This window comes from Solanum pennellii, chromosome 5 (assembly GCF_001406875.1).
Source record: "Solanum pennellii chromosome 5, SPENNV200".
Taxonomy (NCBI): domain Eukaryota; kingdom Viridiplantae; phylum Streptophyta; class Magnoliopsida; order Solanales; family Solanaceae; genus Solanum; species Solanum pennellii.
In genome coordinates, this window is record NC_028641.1 from 74,770,628 (window position 1) to 74,783,094 (window position 12,467).

General features: G+C 33.6%; 2 protein-coding genes across 4 annotated transcripts; one reads left to right on the forward strand and one right to left on the reverse strand.

The window, feature by feature from the left end:
- The first annotated feature begins 1,341 nt into the window (after positions 1–1,341).
- LOC107019075 (transcription factor DIVARICATA-like) lies at positions 1,342–3,518 on the forward strand. 2 transcript variants are annotated; one of them, XM_027916984.1, is made up of 4 exons: positions 1,342–1,579; positions 1,759–1,823; positions 2,216–2,656; positions 2,879–3,518. In XM_027916984.1, the coding sequence occupies exons 3-4, from the start codon at positions 2,268–2,270 to the stop codon at positions 3,231–3,233; spliced, it is 744 nt and encodes a 247-aa protein (XP_027772785.1). In that variant the 5' UTR covers positions 1,342–1,579; positions 1,759–1,823; positions 2,216–2,267; the 3' UTR covers positions 3,234–3,518. The 2 variants fall into 2 exon arrangements, with proteins under 2 accessions (XP_027772785.1, XP_015075141.1); XM_015219655.2 differs by having other exon boundaries at positions 1,342–1,503.
- A 2,288-nt stretch (positions 3,519–5,806) lies between these two features.
- Positions 5,807–12,204, reverse strand: LOC107020531 (coronatine-insensitive protein 1). Of its 2 annotated transcripts, XM_015220937.2 has the most exons (4): positions 11,424–12,190; positions 7,742–8,249; positions 6,218–7,039; positions 5,807–5,922 (listed from the first exon to the last, which is right to left on the reverse strand). In XM_015220937.2, exons 1-3 carry the CDS (start codon positions 11,903–11,905, stop codon positions 6,218–6,220), a joined length of 1,812 nt encoding a protein of 603 aa, XP_015076423.1. In that variant the 5' UTR covers positions 11,906–12,190; the 3' UTR covers positions 5,807–5,922. The 2 variants fall into 2 exon arrangements, with proteins under 2 accessions (XP_015076423.1, XP_015076422.1); XM_015220936.2 differs by lacking the exon at positions 5,807–5,922 and having other exon boundaries at positions 5,980–7,039; positions 11,424–12,204.
- Between the last annotated feature and the right edge of the window lie 263 nt (positions 12,205–12,467).

Consider the following 12,467-nt stretch of genomic DNA (forward strand, 5'->3'; position numbering starts at 1 on the left):
TATATATATATATATATAAAATTAAAAATATAATTCTTAAAAGTCCTGAAGTTTTTGTAGAACTTTTTTTTTCCTCTAAGGCCTCAAATTCATGGACTAATATATACAAAAAAATTAAAAACATAATTCTTAAAAGTTGATTTGTAAATGTGAAGATATGCCTTAAAAATGGTGTGACTATACGTAATGCTCCCCCAGCTCATTATGAGGGTTCTTATAAAAATTTTCCGAAAAATAATTTGGATGCTCCAAGGCGTTAGATTAATGGGCTAATACACACGAAAATCAAGAAAAACAGTAAATTTTGAAAGTTGGCTTGTAAATATGAAAATATGCCTTTAAATATGGTATGATTATGTGTAATGCTCACTCATTACGAAGGTCCACTTAAAATTTTTTCAGATAAAATTTTTAGGTCTCCAAGGCGCCAAATCCATGAGTTAATACATACGAAAAAATAAGAATATTGTATAATTCTTAAAAGTACACCCCCTAAATGCTACATTATAATTTATGCCTGTAAAATGGTGTGACTAAACATAATTCCCTCCTCACTCACTACGAAGGTCCTCCTAAAGTTTTTCTTTTTTTTTGGATAATCCAAAATGCTAGATTTATGGGTTTAATATATAAAAAAAACAAAAAAATCACATAATTTCTAAAAGTAAGTAAGTATATATATATATATACTTATTTTCTCTAATATATTCTATGAACGACCTTGTAAAATTTAAAATTATATTAGCAATATATAAAACTTAAATTCGAGTTATTCGTAAGATATTTCAATGACGAATCGTCCCATTCGTTCATTTCTTCAATTGGCGATTCCATTTGAGATAAGAACTTTCTCTACTAATCCATAAAAGAAATAAAAAATAATGCTGTCCCCATAAAGAAAGAAAAAAAAGTGAATTAATTTTGTAATGCTTTTCACTAACATAAAAATAATTATGATAATCAACATAGATTGTGAAATAAAAATAATTACGATAATCAATATAGATTGTTAAAAGATGATTGAGATTTTTTCATCTTAATTAAAGTTTGAGTTTTCAAATACGAAAATAAAAATTAATTAAAAAAACCGTATAGTCTCTAAAAATAAATCTTGCACGTGTAAATTTTAAAAAAAAAAGTGAGTGTGATTTTTTAGACCACACTTTAAAAGACCAACAAATAGAATAATTGCACACAAACATGTAACATGTATATTAATTTAATAAAATAAAAATTACTAACCAATCATTAAGCGACAACTCGGCATCACCTTATGTCTTTTTTTAATTATATATATATTGCTCAACTCTCCTTTTCTTTCTAAAAAATATATATATACACTCTTATACATCTAGAAAGATTGGAAAATTAAACAGATAGAACTTTCTTTCTATGATTCTAAGTTTGATTATTTAAGAGTTTATCGAAAATAGTATTTCTGTCTAGAGAAATAAGATCTTCGTAAAAATTATTATCATCAGATTCAACGTGTGAGATTACACGGTATGTTATTATTATATTGTATTAAGTTATCTATATGGTCTTAATTCATTCAATCATTGTCTATTGTTCAGTTAAGGTTATTGTTTCCCCTGTTTTTTTTTTTTATTTAAAATAGAAAAATTTATATTAGTTTTTACCTTCATTTCTTGGAAATTTTTCTTACTATTTTGGCCAATAATTGGAACCTTTTTGTTTGATCTGTGTTATTTTTGTTTAATTTGTAATCTTTTTTTTCTCTTTACTTGCTGCTTGTAGGTTTATAGAATTGATCAAGAAGTACTCCTCGCGATTCTGATCCAGAGTATGTTCCTATCTACCGAGTAAGTAAATTAACTATCAAGAACGAAGTGATCTTTTGCTAGAGATCTTAGTAGTTCAGTTGGTTGATTATCTGAACTTTAATAGCTCAGTTGATTGATTATCTGAACTTTAGTATCTCAGTTTGACTATCTGAACTTTAGTAGCTCAGTTGATTGATTATCTGAACTTAGCTCAGTTTGACTATCTGAACTTGAGTAGTTCTGTTGGTTGACTATCTGAACTTTAGTAGCTCAATTGGTTGATTATCTGAACTTTTACCTTATTGATGAGAGTTCGATTTCCCATTTTGTAATCTCCTTTCCCTGCTCGGGGTGAGAAAAAAATTACATATTTTACTTAATTTTTGCTTTTGGCTTTATGAAAATCCACTAAATCATTGTAAAATTGACAGGAAGATTGTAGTTTTTTAAGTTTGAAGAAAATAGAGGATTCTTGATTTGGATATGGAAACCTTATATCCAACTTCTTTTGTACCAAATTCAAATTGGATTATGCAAGAGAGTAAGAGTAATACAGAATGGACTAAAGAAGAGAACAAGAGATTTGAAAGTGCACTTGCAATATACGACGAGACTACACCAAATCGATGGTTTAAAGTAGCAGAAATTATCCCTGGGAAATCAGTTCTTGATGTGATAATGCAGTATAAAGAATTGGTTGCAGATGTTAGTAACATAGAGGCTGGATTGCTCCCAAATACGAGGCGTGGTTATACGTCTTCTTTTGCGTTGGAATTTGTTGATCATCGTAAGATTCAAACGTTTAATAAGAGAGGCAAGTCTTATGATCACGAAAGAAAGAAAGGCGTACCATGGACAGAGGAAGAACATAGGTAATTCATACAATTCATAAGTATTCTTGCTTCTTATTAGTAGTAGTCAGTTATGTTGCTCGAACTCCTAGAAATGATGTCACACTTGTAAAGAGATCTGACATGCACGTATTGATATTTTGGAAGATTTGGAGCTAAAATAAGTGATCAATACATGCATTTTCTATTTATCATCTGAGTTGATTCTTGATGTTTAACATTAGTGTTGTTGTTGCATTATAGGCGATTTCTAATGGGGTTAGAGAAATATGGAAAAGGAGATTGGAGAAACATATCGAGGAATTTCGTGATCTCTAAAACTCCAACACAAGTGGCTAGTCATGCTCAGAAGTACTATTTGAGGCAACTTTCAAGGGAGAAAGAGAGGAAGAGACCTAGTATCCACGATATCACCACCGTCCATCTCACAAACGATGAGTTTCTCAACAATAACAACAACAACGACAAAAAATCGATGTGTGAAGAGAGGTTGTATATGTCCTCATTGCAGAGATCAACAAGCACAACAGACGTACTAATCGGCTGTTGGAACAACTCGATCGATGAAGACCTAATGGCATTTGGTCAATTTGTGTGACAACTCAACTCTATAGAACCAGAACAAATAGACTGATTGATTGTGGTCAGGTCAGAGCCCTCTATCGTTTGCTGGACGATGTTGAACTAATGTTGCTATTCTCGCCTCTATCGTTGATCGATTGAGATTTGAAGAAAAAAAATGTCAAATCTTGAATTTTGTTTTCAATATTAGTGTATTAATGTAAATCAAGGTTTAATTAGTTTGCTATATGCCTAGTTTCTTAGTTTCTTTGTTGTGCTTTCAAACTTCACACATTTAAATCTTCAATCAAATTCTCGTGAATTTATCCTTTCTTTTATCCTATCATATTATTTGTTGTTGTAATTATTCTCGTTTTAATTGTTTTCAGCATACCTTCTTCGCTACTATATTTGCTTTAACATATTTGATTTTTTATAAGAGTCTATCAAAAATTATCTTAGAGGTAATTACATTAACATACTTGATTTTTGACAAATATCTATTAAAAATCATCTCTCTATCATCTTCGAATTTCACTTATGGAATTACGATGTTTATTTATATTATTTTTGTATTGTTTCATCTTATCAAGAATAGATGATGTCTTTCTTGCATTCCATTAGTGAACTAGTGTACTGACGATTACTTGGGCCCAACTCACAAGGATTTTTCATACATAGCCAATAGGTGTACCACTTTTACATTAGTGGCTTAGTGCATAGTATTTTCCTTTTACATAAAGGAAAGTGAACCTTTGTTAAGGGAACTATTTTCGCGTTCTAACTCAATTTCAAAAATCAATTCATGAAATTAAAATTACATAATTATATAAAGAGATCAATTGATTATTCTATAAACGATGTAAGATTATTAACAACCTTGTTTTGTTTCTACATGTATGCACCAAACGTTATTTTTTATTTATTTTAAAGAGTTCAGCTTTAATGTATCGATAAAACAATCCAATTTATTATATATACATATATTATATATGAAGTACATATGTATTACTTTTTTCTAACCGATATACATAAATTATTATCCGAGAAGATTTAGCTTATTTAGGGTTGTGTCATTTAGCACTATTTGAAAAATCTAATTGGGAGGTGGTTCCTTTTCTTGTTCTTCTTTTTTCTCAATTTTTTTTTCCTTTTTTTTTTTGGATTGAGATGAGGGGAATTTGATAAAAAGGAAAAATACATGCAATTTGGCCAAGTTGTCTGATTTTTTAATCCTCATTTCATTTGCTTACCTATTTCCAGGTTGGTGCTTACAATATTGCTGAGTCTGCATTCCACTTATTTGAGAATCCTCCCTAACTCAAATAGTATATACGCGAAAAGGTTTGAAATATCCCTCAATTTTGTTATTTAGAAATGACATAGTCCTCGTTATAAAAATGAATTTTATATATATGTATATATTGTTACACAAATGGTAGACATATCCATGTGGGCATACTTTTAAGGAAAATTTACCTAAATATACAACGTATTTTATCATATTCTTTAAAATTTCCTACCATTTGAAAAAAAATTACAAAAATCTCTACTATGTCCTATTCTCGGATATAATCACTCGTATGCAATGGTATTGGTGTTTCTTGTATCAACAAAGGTAATGTATTGAGATGTGATCTATTGGGACATGAAGTGATATATTGTGACAAGTGTGTCACGTATCAACAAAGATAATGTATCAGGACGAGATGTACCAGACATTGACTGATGTATACAAAACCAGGATGAGATGTATTGGAACATTGAAAGATGTATCTGAAACTGAGATGCAATGTACCGAGACGTTGAGTGATATATTCGAAATCCTTAAATTTTAAGAGCTAATTACATCATTTTCCTACTCTTTTTTAAATTACGGAAATATCATAGTGTTAAGAACCAATTACATTATTTCCCTACTCTTTTTCAAATTACAAAACTCTCATAAGGTTGAGAGCTAATTACATTATTTTCGTTCTTTTTTTTAAGTTACAAAAGTCCCCTATAATTTATGTATTTTGAGTACATCACTGGACTCTAGATACACGAGGGAGGGATGTATCCAAGAGGGGATAAGACATCCAGATATATAGGGAAAAGATGTATCAACGAGGGGGAAAGGATGTAGTAGCGAGAGGAAGCAAAAAATAGAATGTATGTTCTAAAGAAGAAGGTTGCTTGATTATTCTTTTCAGGAGCAAGCCATAAGGACTGAATAGATCGCGAGAATGCATGTTCTGATGCTTGCATGGGCTAGAATTTAAGAATTATGGTAAAATAAGATGTGTATTTAGGTAATTTTTCCTTTTCTAAATTCTAACGTTTTTTAAGGTAACAAGGCATCACTCATAACCAAGATTCACCTCCTCCCTTTTAGACGAAGAGTAGTCAACATTATCATAGTCAGTATAGTCCTACAATATAGATCTGGAGAGAGTAATGTGTCCGAACACCTAACCGCTTTGAGAGGTAGAGGGGCTGACAAAGTCTATTCTAGTGAAAATCATATTAGAAGACACAAATATTTTACTTCTCTATGCAGTGTTCAGTCAAATAGAGAAAAAACAGTAAAACACTTCTAATAAGAACACTTGATTATATCTCCACTTGTGAAAAAACTTAATGCCTTCATCATTTATCATAGGCTAGCCTTGAAATCGAACAACAACAACAACGCCGAGTGTAATCCCTCAAGAGGGGTCCCGGGAGGTAGACCTTACCCCTACCTTAAAATCGAACAAGTGAAGACCAAATGTTAGTTTAACCCAAAGCACAGAACAAGATGAGATCAGGGGGGATTAGGAACGTAGATCACCAAATGTTAGATTACAGATAACCCAAGGAAAGCAAATTTATTACAGAATGCATGTCTAAAAGAGAAGATCAAAATCAATGTGGAAAAAAACTCTCATCAAGGAAAAAGGGGAGGAAAAGAAGAGGCATACATATGGACAAGACACCTAAAAAGGAAGCAAATAGACCTCGAACAACTTCACTCAAGGAAAAGTTATATTTACAAACCTATTCAGCGAGAAGGTAAGTTGGGTCCAAAGGCTTGACAGTGTCTGGAAAATCTGTTCTTTGTCCGGCAAGAGAATAGTAGGCAAGTATATGGGCTGGATGCTCCGAGACTACAGTTTCTGCATTATTTCCATCGTTGGCAATAACTCGTCTTGCAGGAATCAATTCAATATTCCAGAATGGGCGAGCCATCGCTAAGAGATCACGACCAGCTGAAGATGCCCTGTATCCTTGTACCCATAGATACCTTAACGATTTTAGCTGCAAGGTAGCCAAGGCTAATGCACGTTCACTGAAACAGCAGCCTCTCACTTCTAGCTTTTGCAGGCTCGGACATCCTTTAGAGAACTCCAGAAGGCCATGATCGGATTCCCCAACGTATCCCAGAAGCATCCATCTCACGTTTGGGCTGTATTGCCCGACATAACTGAGACCTACATCAGTAAGGCCCCCAGGCCGGACATAGAGGGCAAATCTTCTAAGATTATGGCAACCTCTTAGTAAAGCACGCACACCATTATCAAGTGGCAGATCTGTTATTCTTTCTTCTCTGTCAAGCAAAACTAGCCGAAAATCACTCAGATTTTTCAGATATGTACCAATAACTTCCAAAGCTTCATTAGTAATATCTGACACATAAACAGCCATGTATTCTAGTTCAAGACATCCCTTTGCCAAATCAATCAATCCTCTGTGTGTAACCGCACCTTCTTCATCCTCCATCTCCTGATCATCAGCTCCTCTCTCAATCCTGAGCCGCTTTAACCTCTTACAGTACTGGCCAAGCACTTCCAATCCTCTATCCCCAACAACATTCCTAGTCTGTTTCAAACATGATAACAGAAAGAAAACTGAATTAGGTTATAAACTTCAGAGAAATCTTTTCCTCTCATCTACTAGTCTTCTTTTCACTCCAAATTCTGGAGTGGTATCATTCAGATGGAGAAACAAAAAATAGCAACTATACATGAATGCTCTCTATAGAATCAGCCATTTGATGCGTTGAAGTATCAAGTTAGGGTATATATCAAATTATACAAGTTTAAAAATACAGCTTGCCAAGCATAAAAACTTTGACACATGTTCCACAGAAAAATATTTTTTTGTTAATTATAAGAAATGGAAATTGAGCCTGACTCATCCGCAAAAGCTAACTCGGGGGAGAATTGCCCAGACAAATTACCTATCCAACTACTTGATGTGGGACTTCTAACACTCCCAAGCATGCCCAGACCTAGTTAACTGGAGCATGGACTCTATAATATGGGGGTCCAACAGCGGTGAACAAGAATTGGGATGGGCTTGGCTCTGATACTATGATAAAGAAATTACCCATCCCAACACTGATGTGGGACTTCTAACTGTAAATTTCATTAAACGCTCAATTTCTGATATCAAAGTGATGCAATCACAACAAAATCAGTGTGAATGTTGGTGTTATGCACCAATATAAGTGAGCCCGTTAAATATAAAATTGATATTGGCATAAAGAAAAGAGGGTGAGAAAAGCTTGCGAGACTTAACCTCAAGAATTTCCAAGTTGGGACACCTTTGCAGTAAGAAACAGTGGGCTGCTGTGTCAAGAAGTGCATAAAGAAGATCCAATTTCCTCAGACGAGACGCAATAGGGAAGAGAATGGACATCTCATTTCTCCCTAAGTATGTCAAGCCCAATTGACATAATCTTGGAGGGAAAACTAGTGCGGCATATTTTCCGGAATGCTCATTATAGCCATTTTCAACAACAAGTTCTGGTTGGTCATTAAATGCGCCACCACCAAACTCCTCCAATGCAGCTGCAGCTCTAAAGAAGCCAAGAAGATTCGTAATTTCACACTCGCTAATTTTCATAGAGACTAGAGATTTACAATTTCTTGCTATCAATTCAAGATCTTCAGCCCTAACTTGCAGAAGATCTGTCATGTAAAAGTTCAAATTCTCAAGAACAGTGTTGTTCAATGCTAGTTCATGTGCCCATTCTCCATCTTTCTCAATTATATAACTCTCTTCCATTAACAAAGTTCTTAAGTTCCTGCAGGACACAGACTACATGAGAACCCATTGAGACAAAACAGGCAACAGAATTCAATCGACTACTCAATTGTATTAAAATTTCCCAAAAAAGATAACTTAGTAAAACACAAAAACATAGCAAGTTGTGCAAATGATTAAAAAATGTCTAACATATTATAAATAATGCACAGAAGCATTGACTTTTTCAGACCCTATCATGTCATATGAGTCCCATATAAGAAATTGTTCAGCGTAACAACTTCAACATCAATCAAGCTCAATTATCAAGACCAACTTCCAATCAACTAAACAAAAATATAGGTTCATCACATACTACACTGCAGTGGTAATGGCAAAGTCACCATAGAACAATTAACCAAGTTAGGCCTACAGCTTCACCAGAATAACATTGAGATCACTTGACCATCCTACAAGACAAAAACAGGCAACTTTTTTCACATTCATCAGCTTTACCTTTCAGCATGACCTGTGACATCTGACCAGTTGTCTCCAACCATATTTAATAATTACCAGTTGTCTCCACCTTACAAGCTGACATCTAGTGAACACGTGTACACGTCTATCCGTTAGAGGATAACATGCTTAGTACCCCTTGTGTCCTACTTTAGGTGAGCTAAGTAGACTCTAATGATCAATTTCACAAATTCTTAGAGTGATATGTTGACCGTAATGGTTGAAATTTAAGTAGGCATTTGGCCATGGATTCCAAATGTTTTCCACTTTATTTGGAACTTATAAGGATTGAATTGGGAAACAGGTTTGGAGCACCTTTAAGTATGGAATCTAACTACAAGTTGGATTTGGAATTTTCTAACCTCTACACTGATTTTGAATTAAAGTGAAAAATTATTCATGGACAAACGGCTTAGAAACTAGTAGTAGGCACCTTATAAACTAAAACCAAATGGATTGTCTACTGGGCTTTGGTCTAATGGTAAAAGTGCAGTGCTGGTTGTGTGGTTTAGGTGCATGTCCTGGGTTTGAGCCCTAGCGTAGACAAAAGCTTAGTATTTAACTGGAGAAGAATTAAAGGGCAGGTTCATTATCCACAGGGTTTCAGACTGTGCGCCATTAACCCTCGAGAATTTCATGATTATAAGAAAACAGGTTAAAAAACCAAAACATCAATTGATTAAATTTAAAAGCCACAGGATTAAATACATAAAAATATTGATAGTTGATTGATTTGGGACAAGAGATTAAGGACTAGACACTTGTTCTCCACCTTAAAGAGTGCTAATATTCCAATCAAATACACTATACACATGATTTATGACAAAAACTGCATGATCAAGTGTGTCTATTCTAGAGAGAGTACATTTTTTTTGTTAGACATGTGCTCATACTCTTATTTATGCAGGTGCTCTGACAGTGAAGTTAAATAAGTACCTCTCATAAAACACAAATCTACAGCTCTAGGATACTCTGGTCTTCACTAATGCTTATAGACAGATGAAGAAACCATTTCTTCTACTGACACAATTTTAGGAATCAGATATTCGTAAACCATGGAGTCCATCACCTAAAAGTTACTCTCAACCTCAAAACAATTACTTGAGTTGCATAGCTCTAGGCAAAGTATAAAACATTAACTGCAAGGGGGATCAAGAAAAGAATAGGACTTAGTTGCTGCACTGTGTATATCAATAGCTTTTTGTTAACTACAAATCCCTGAATTTCTTGCATGCTTTCCAGTGTATTTGGCAGTGGAAAATATTTTTCCGAAACATTTTCTCAACATTGGTACCTTGAACAAAAAACTGTTCCCTGGAAAAAAAAAAAATCTTTGCCCAAAAGGGGACAGTAATTGTACTTTTAGGTCCTGTTTGGATGGGCATATAAGAAGCAACATATAAGTCCAAAGCTAAGTCATTAGTAGATGATGATACCCTACTTTTGGCTTATGTTTAAACTTTTTTAGCCTAAAAGTAAGTGCTTAAAAATACTGTCTAACCTTTCCAAACACCTTCAAAATTAAAAAAAAAATGCTTAAAAATCAAAAACACCTAAAAATAAGCTTAATCCAAACGGGCACTTAGTCTCAACATATCGTCTCCACTTCAAAAGAACACGGTGTGGAAACATTTTCATTAGATTATTAAATTATAGAAAATGTTTCTCCAAGGAAAATAATTTCCACTAAAAGGAGGAAGATGGCATCCATCACTCGTGAGTCTCATAATTTTTTTCAAAAATCCACATATTGCCTCAATCAATACTTGCAAATTATAAAAGCTTTAGTACTCATGAATATCAAGAAAAAAAACTATTGAAACAAGTTATGCTATACCTCATACAATTATCAGAATCACCCAAGTTGTTGGCCAAATGTCTTCATTAAATATAATGTGCAACCAACAGTGAAAGTTTATGTAAAACGGATCTTAGAGCTAGCTCAATCCCAAATACTTGCTCATGAGGGGAAACAATAAACCTCAAACTTATGTGGTAATCTACACCCCCAAGAAAAAAAAATTGAACAAATCAGAATGAGAAGAAATTTCACTAGAATTACCAATAGCCTTGACAACTCAAACCGCCACAAACATTCAAAACTACAATAGTTAAAAGCAAACATGACAATATAAAATTTTTAAGCCACAGTAATAGAGCACTGCATAGTAATGAAATCTCAGAAAACATAACACCTTTTTTTTTTAGAAATAGAAGCAATAAGTTACCAGGAAAAGAAACAACAAAAAAAAGGCGAAAAGAAATTCAAGACACGTCTCAAAGAAATGGATAATACAGGATAGCTTCAGTTCTTTTCTTTTCTTTTGATAAAAATGATAGCTTTTGAACCTACTGCAGCCCAGTAGCACAGCTGCCACGTTAACATAGCAAATGAGCTTATACTAAGCAGGGGAAAATGTAGTTAACAAGCTATATAAGTCAAAAATTCCGATATGGCGCTTAAAATATCACCAAAGTTTCAATAAATGCTATAGTATGACCCCCATAATTTTTGAAGCCGTCAGTAGAAGTCCTGGACCATCCAACAAGAACTCAGACCTCTCATGTGGCTCAAACAATCAATCATCCCTTAGGGATCTTAATTCAGAAAATTATCATAGACAATAAGCTAATTAAAGTGAATAACAATATGAAACTCAAAAAAAAAAAAAAACGAAACTGGAAAGAGCTAAAACTTGCAATAGAAATAAATACATACTTGCAGGAACGAGAAATATGCAGAAGACCATCAGTAGAAAATCCAGAACACTTATCCAGCTTCAAAACTTGAAGAACTCTTCCACGACGATTCGCAAGTAATTCGAGATCCGAATCTCTAACAATCATTCTACGAAAATGAAGTGCTTTCAATTTACTAAAAGACTTAGTTATCTCCATAACCCAAGGTGTAACATATCCTCCCCAATCTTCCGGTATCAAATTAAACATAGCAGCTCTTGGTTTCCCTTTCAGTTTAACCGATTCAAGATGTGGAAACCTTCTAGATAACTGCTCTGGTTTCGCTGTATAACACAACGCCATGGTTATATGCTTTCTAGTAATCGCATCGATCTGCCACCACCTCTTACATACCAACGATACCGCGTCTCTATCACGCGATTCCTGTATATACGGAATCACACACTCCCATACTGTATCGTTTGTTGAGCTACTCAATCTCGTTGAGTTCCGTTCCTCCATTAAAACCAAAACCAAAATCAAAACACAAATACTTCAAAATACTAACAACAAATTACACCATGACCATGTCCAACTTCAACAACTTGACACTGATAATGGAAGAGAGGTTACAGTTGAAGAAGATGGAGGAGAGAGATTCAACGGAGAGATGTAGAGAGAGAAAGAAGATCGGACGGCGACAGTATGATAATATTTTTATTTTTTTTTTTTTTATTTTTATTTTTTTGGTACGTAAAAGATTACTTAGAGAGACCCTAATTGAGAGTGGTCCAAATATCATAAATTTCTTTATGAGGCTCAAAACATAAGGAATGAAGTGTATGTATTCTAATTTTTTATATATATTTTATTCTCATATACTATATGGTATATTGGGACAATAAAAAGTTGAAAATATTTATCCCAAGAATATAGGCCCCTATCATAGCTTAGAGTTAGTTTTCTTTGTTTTTAACATCTTATAATAAAAGTAATTATTTTTTTTACTTCCCTTTATTTAAACTTTATTATTCTGTTTTGACTTGATATGATATAATGTAGTTATAACTTAGTGAAAATTTGA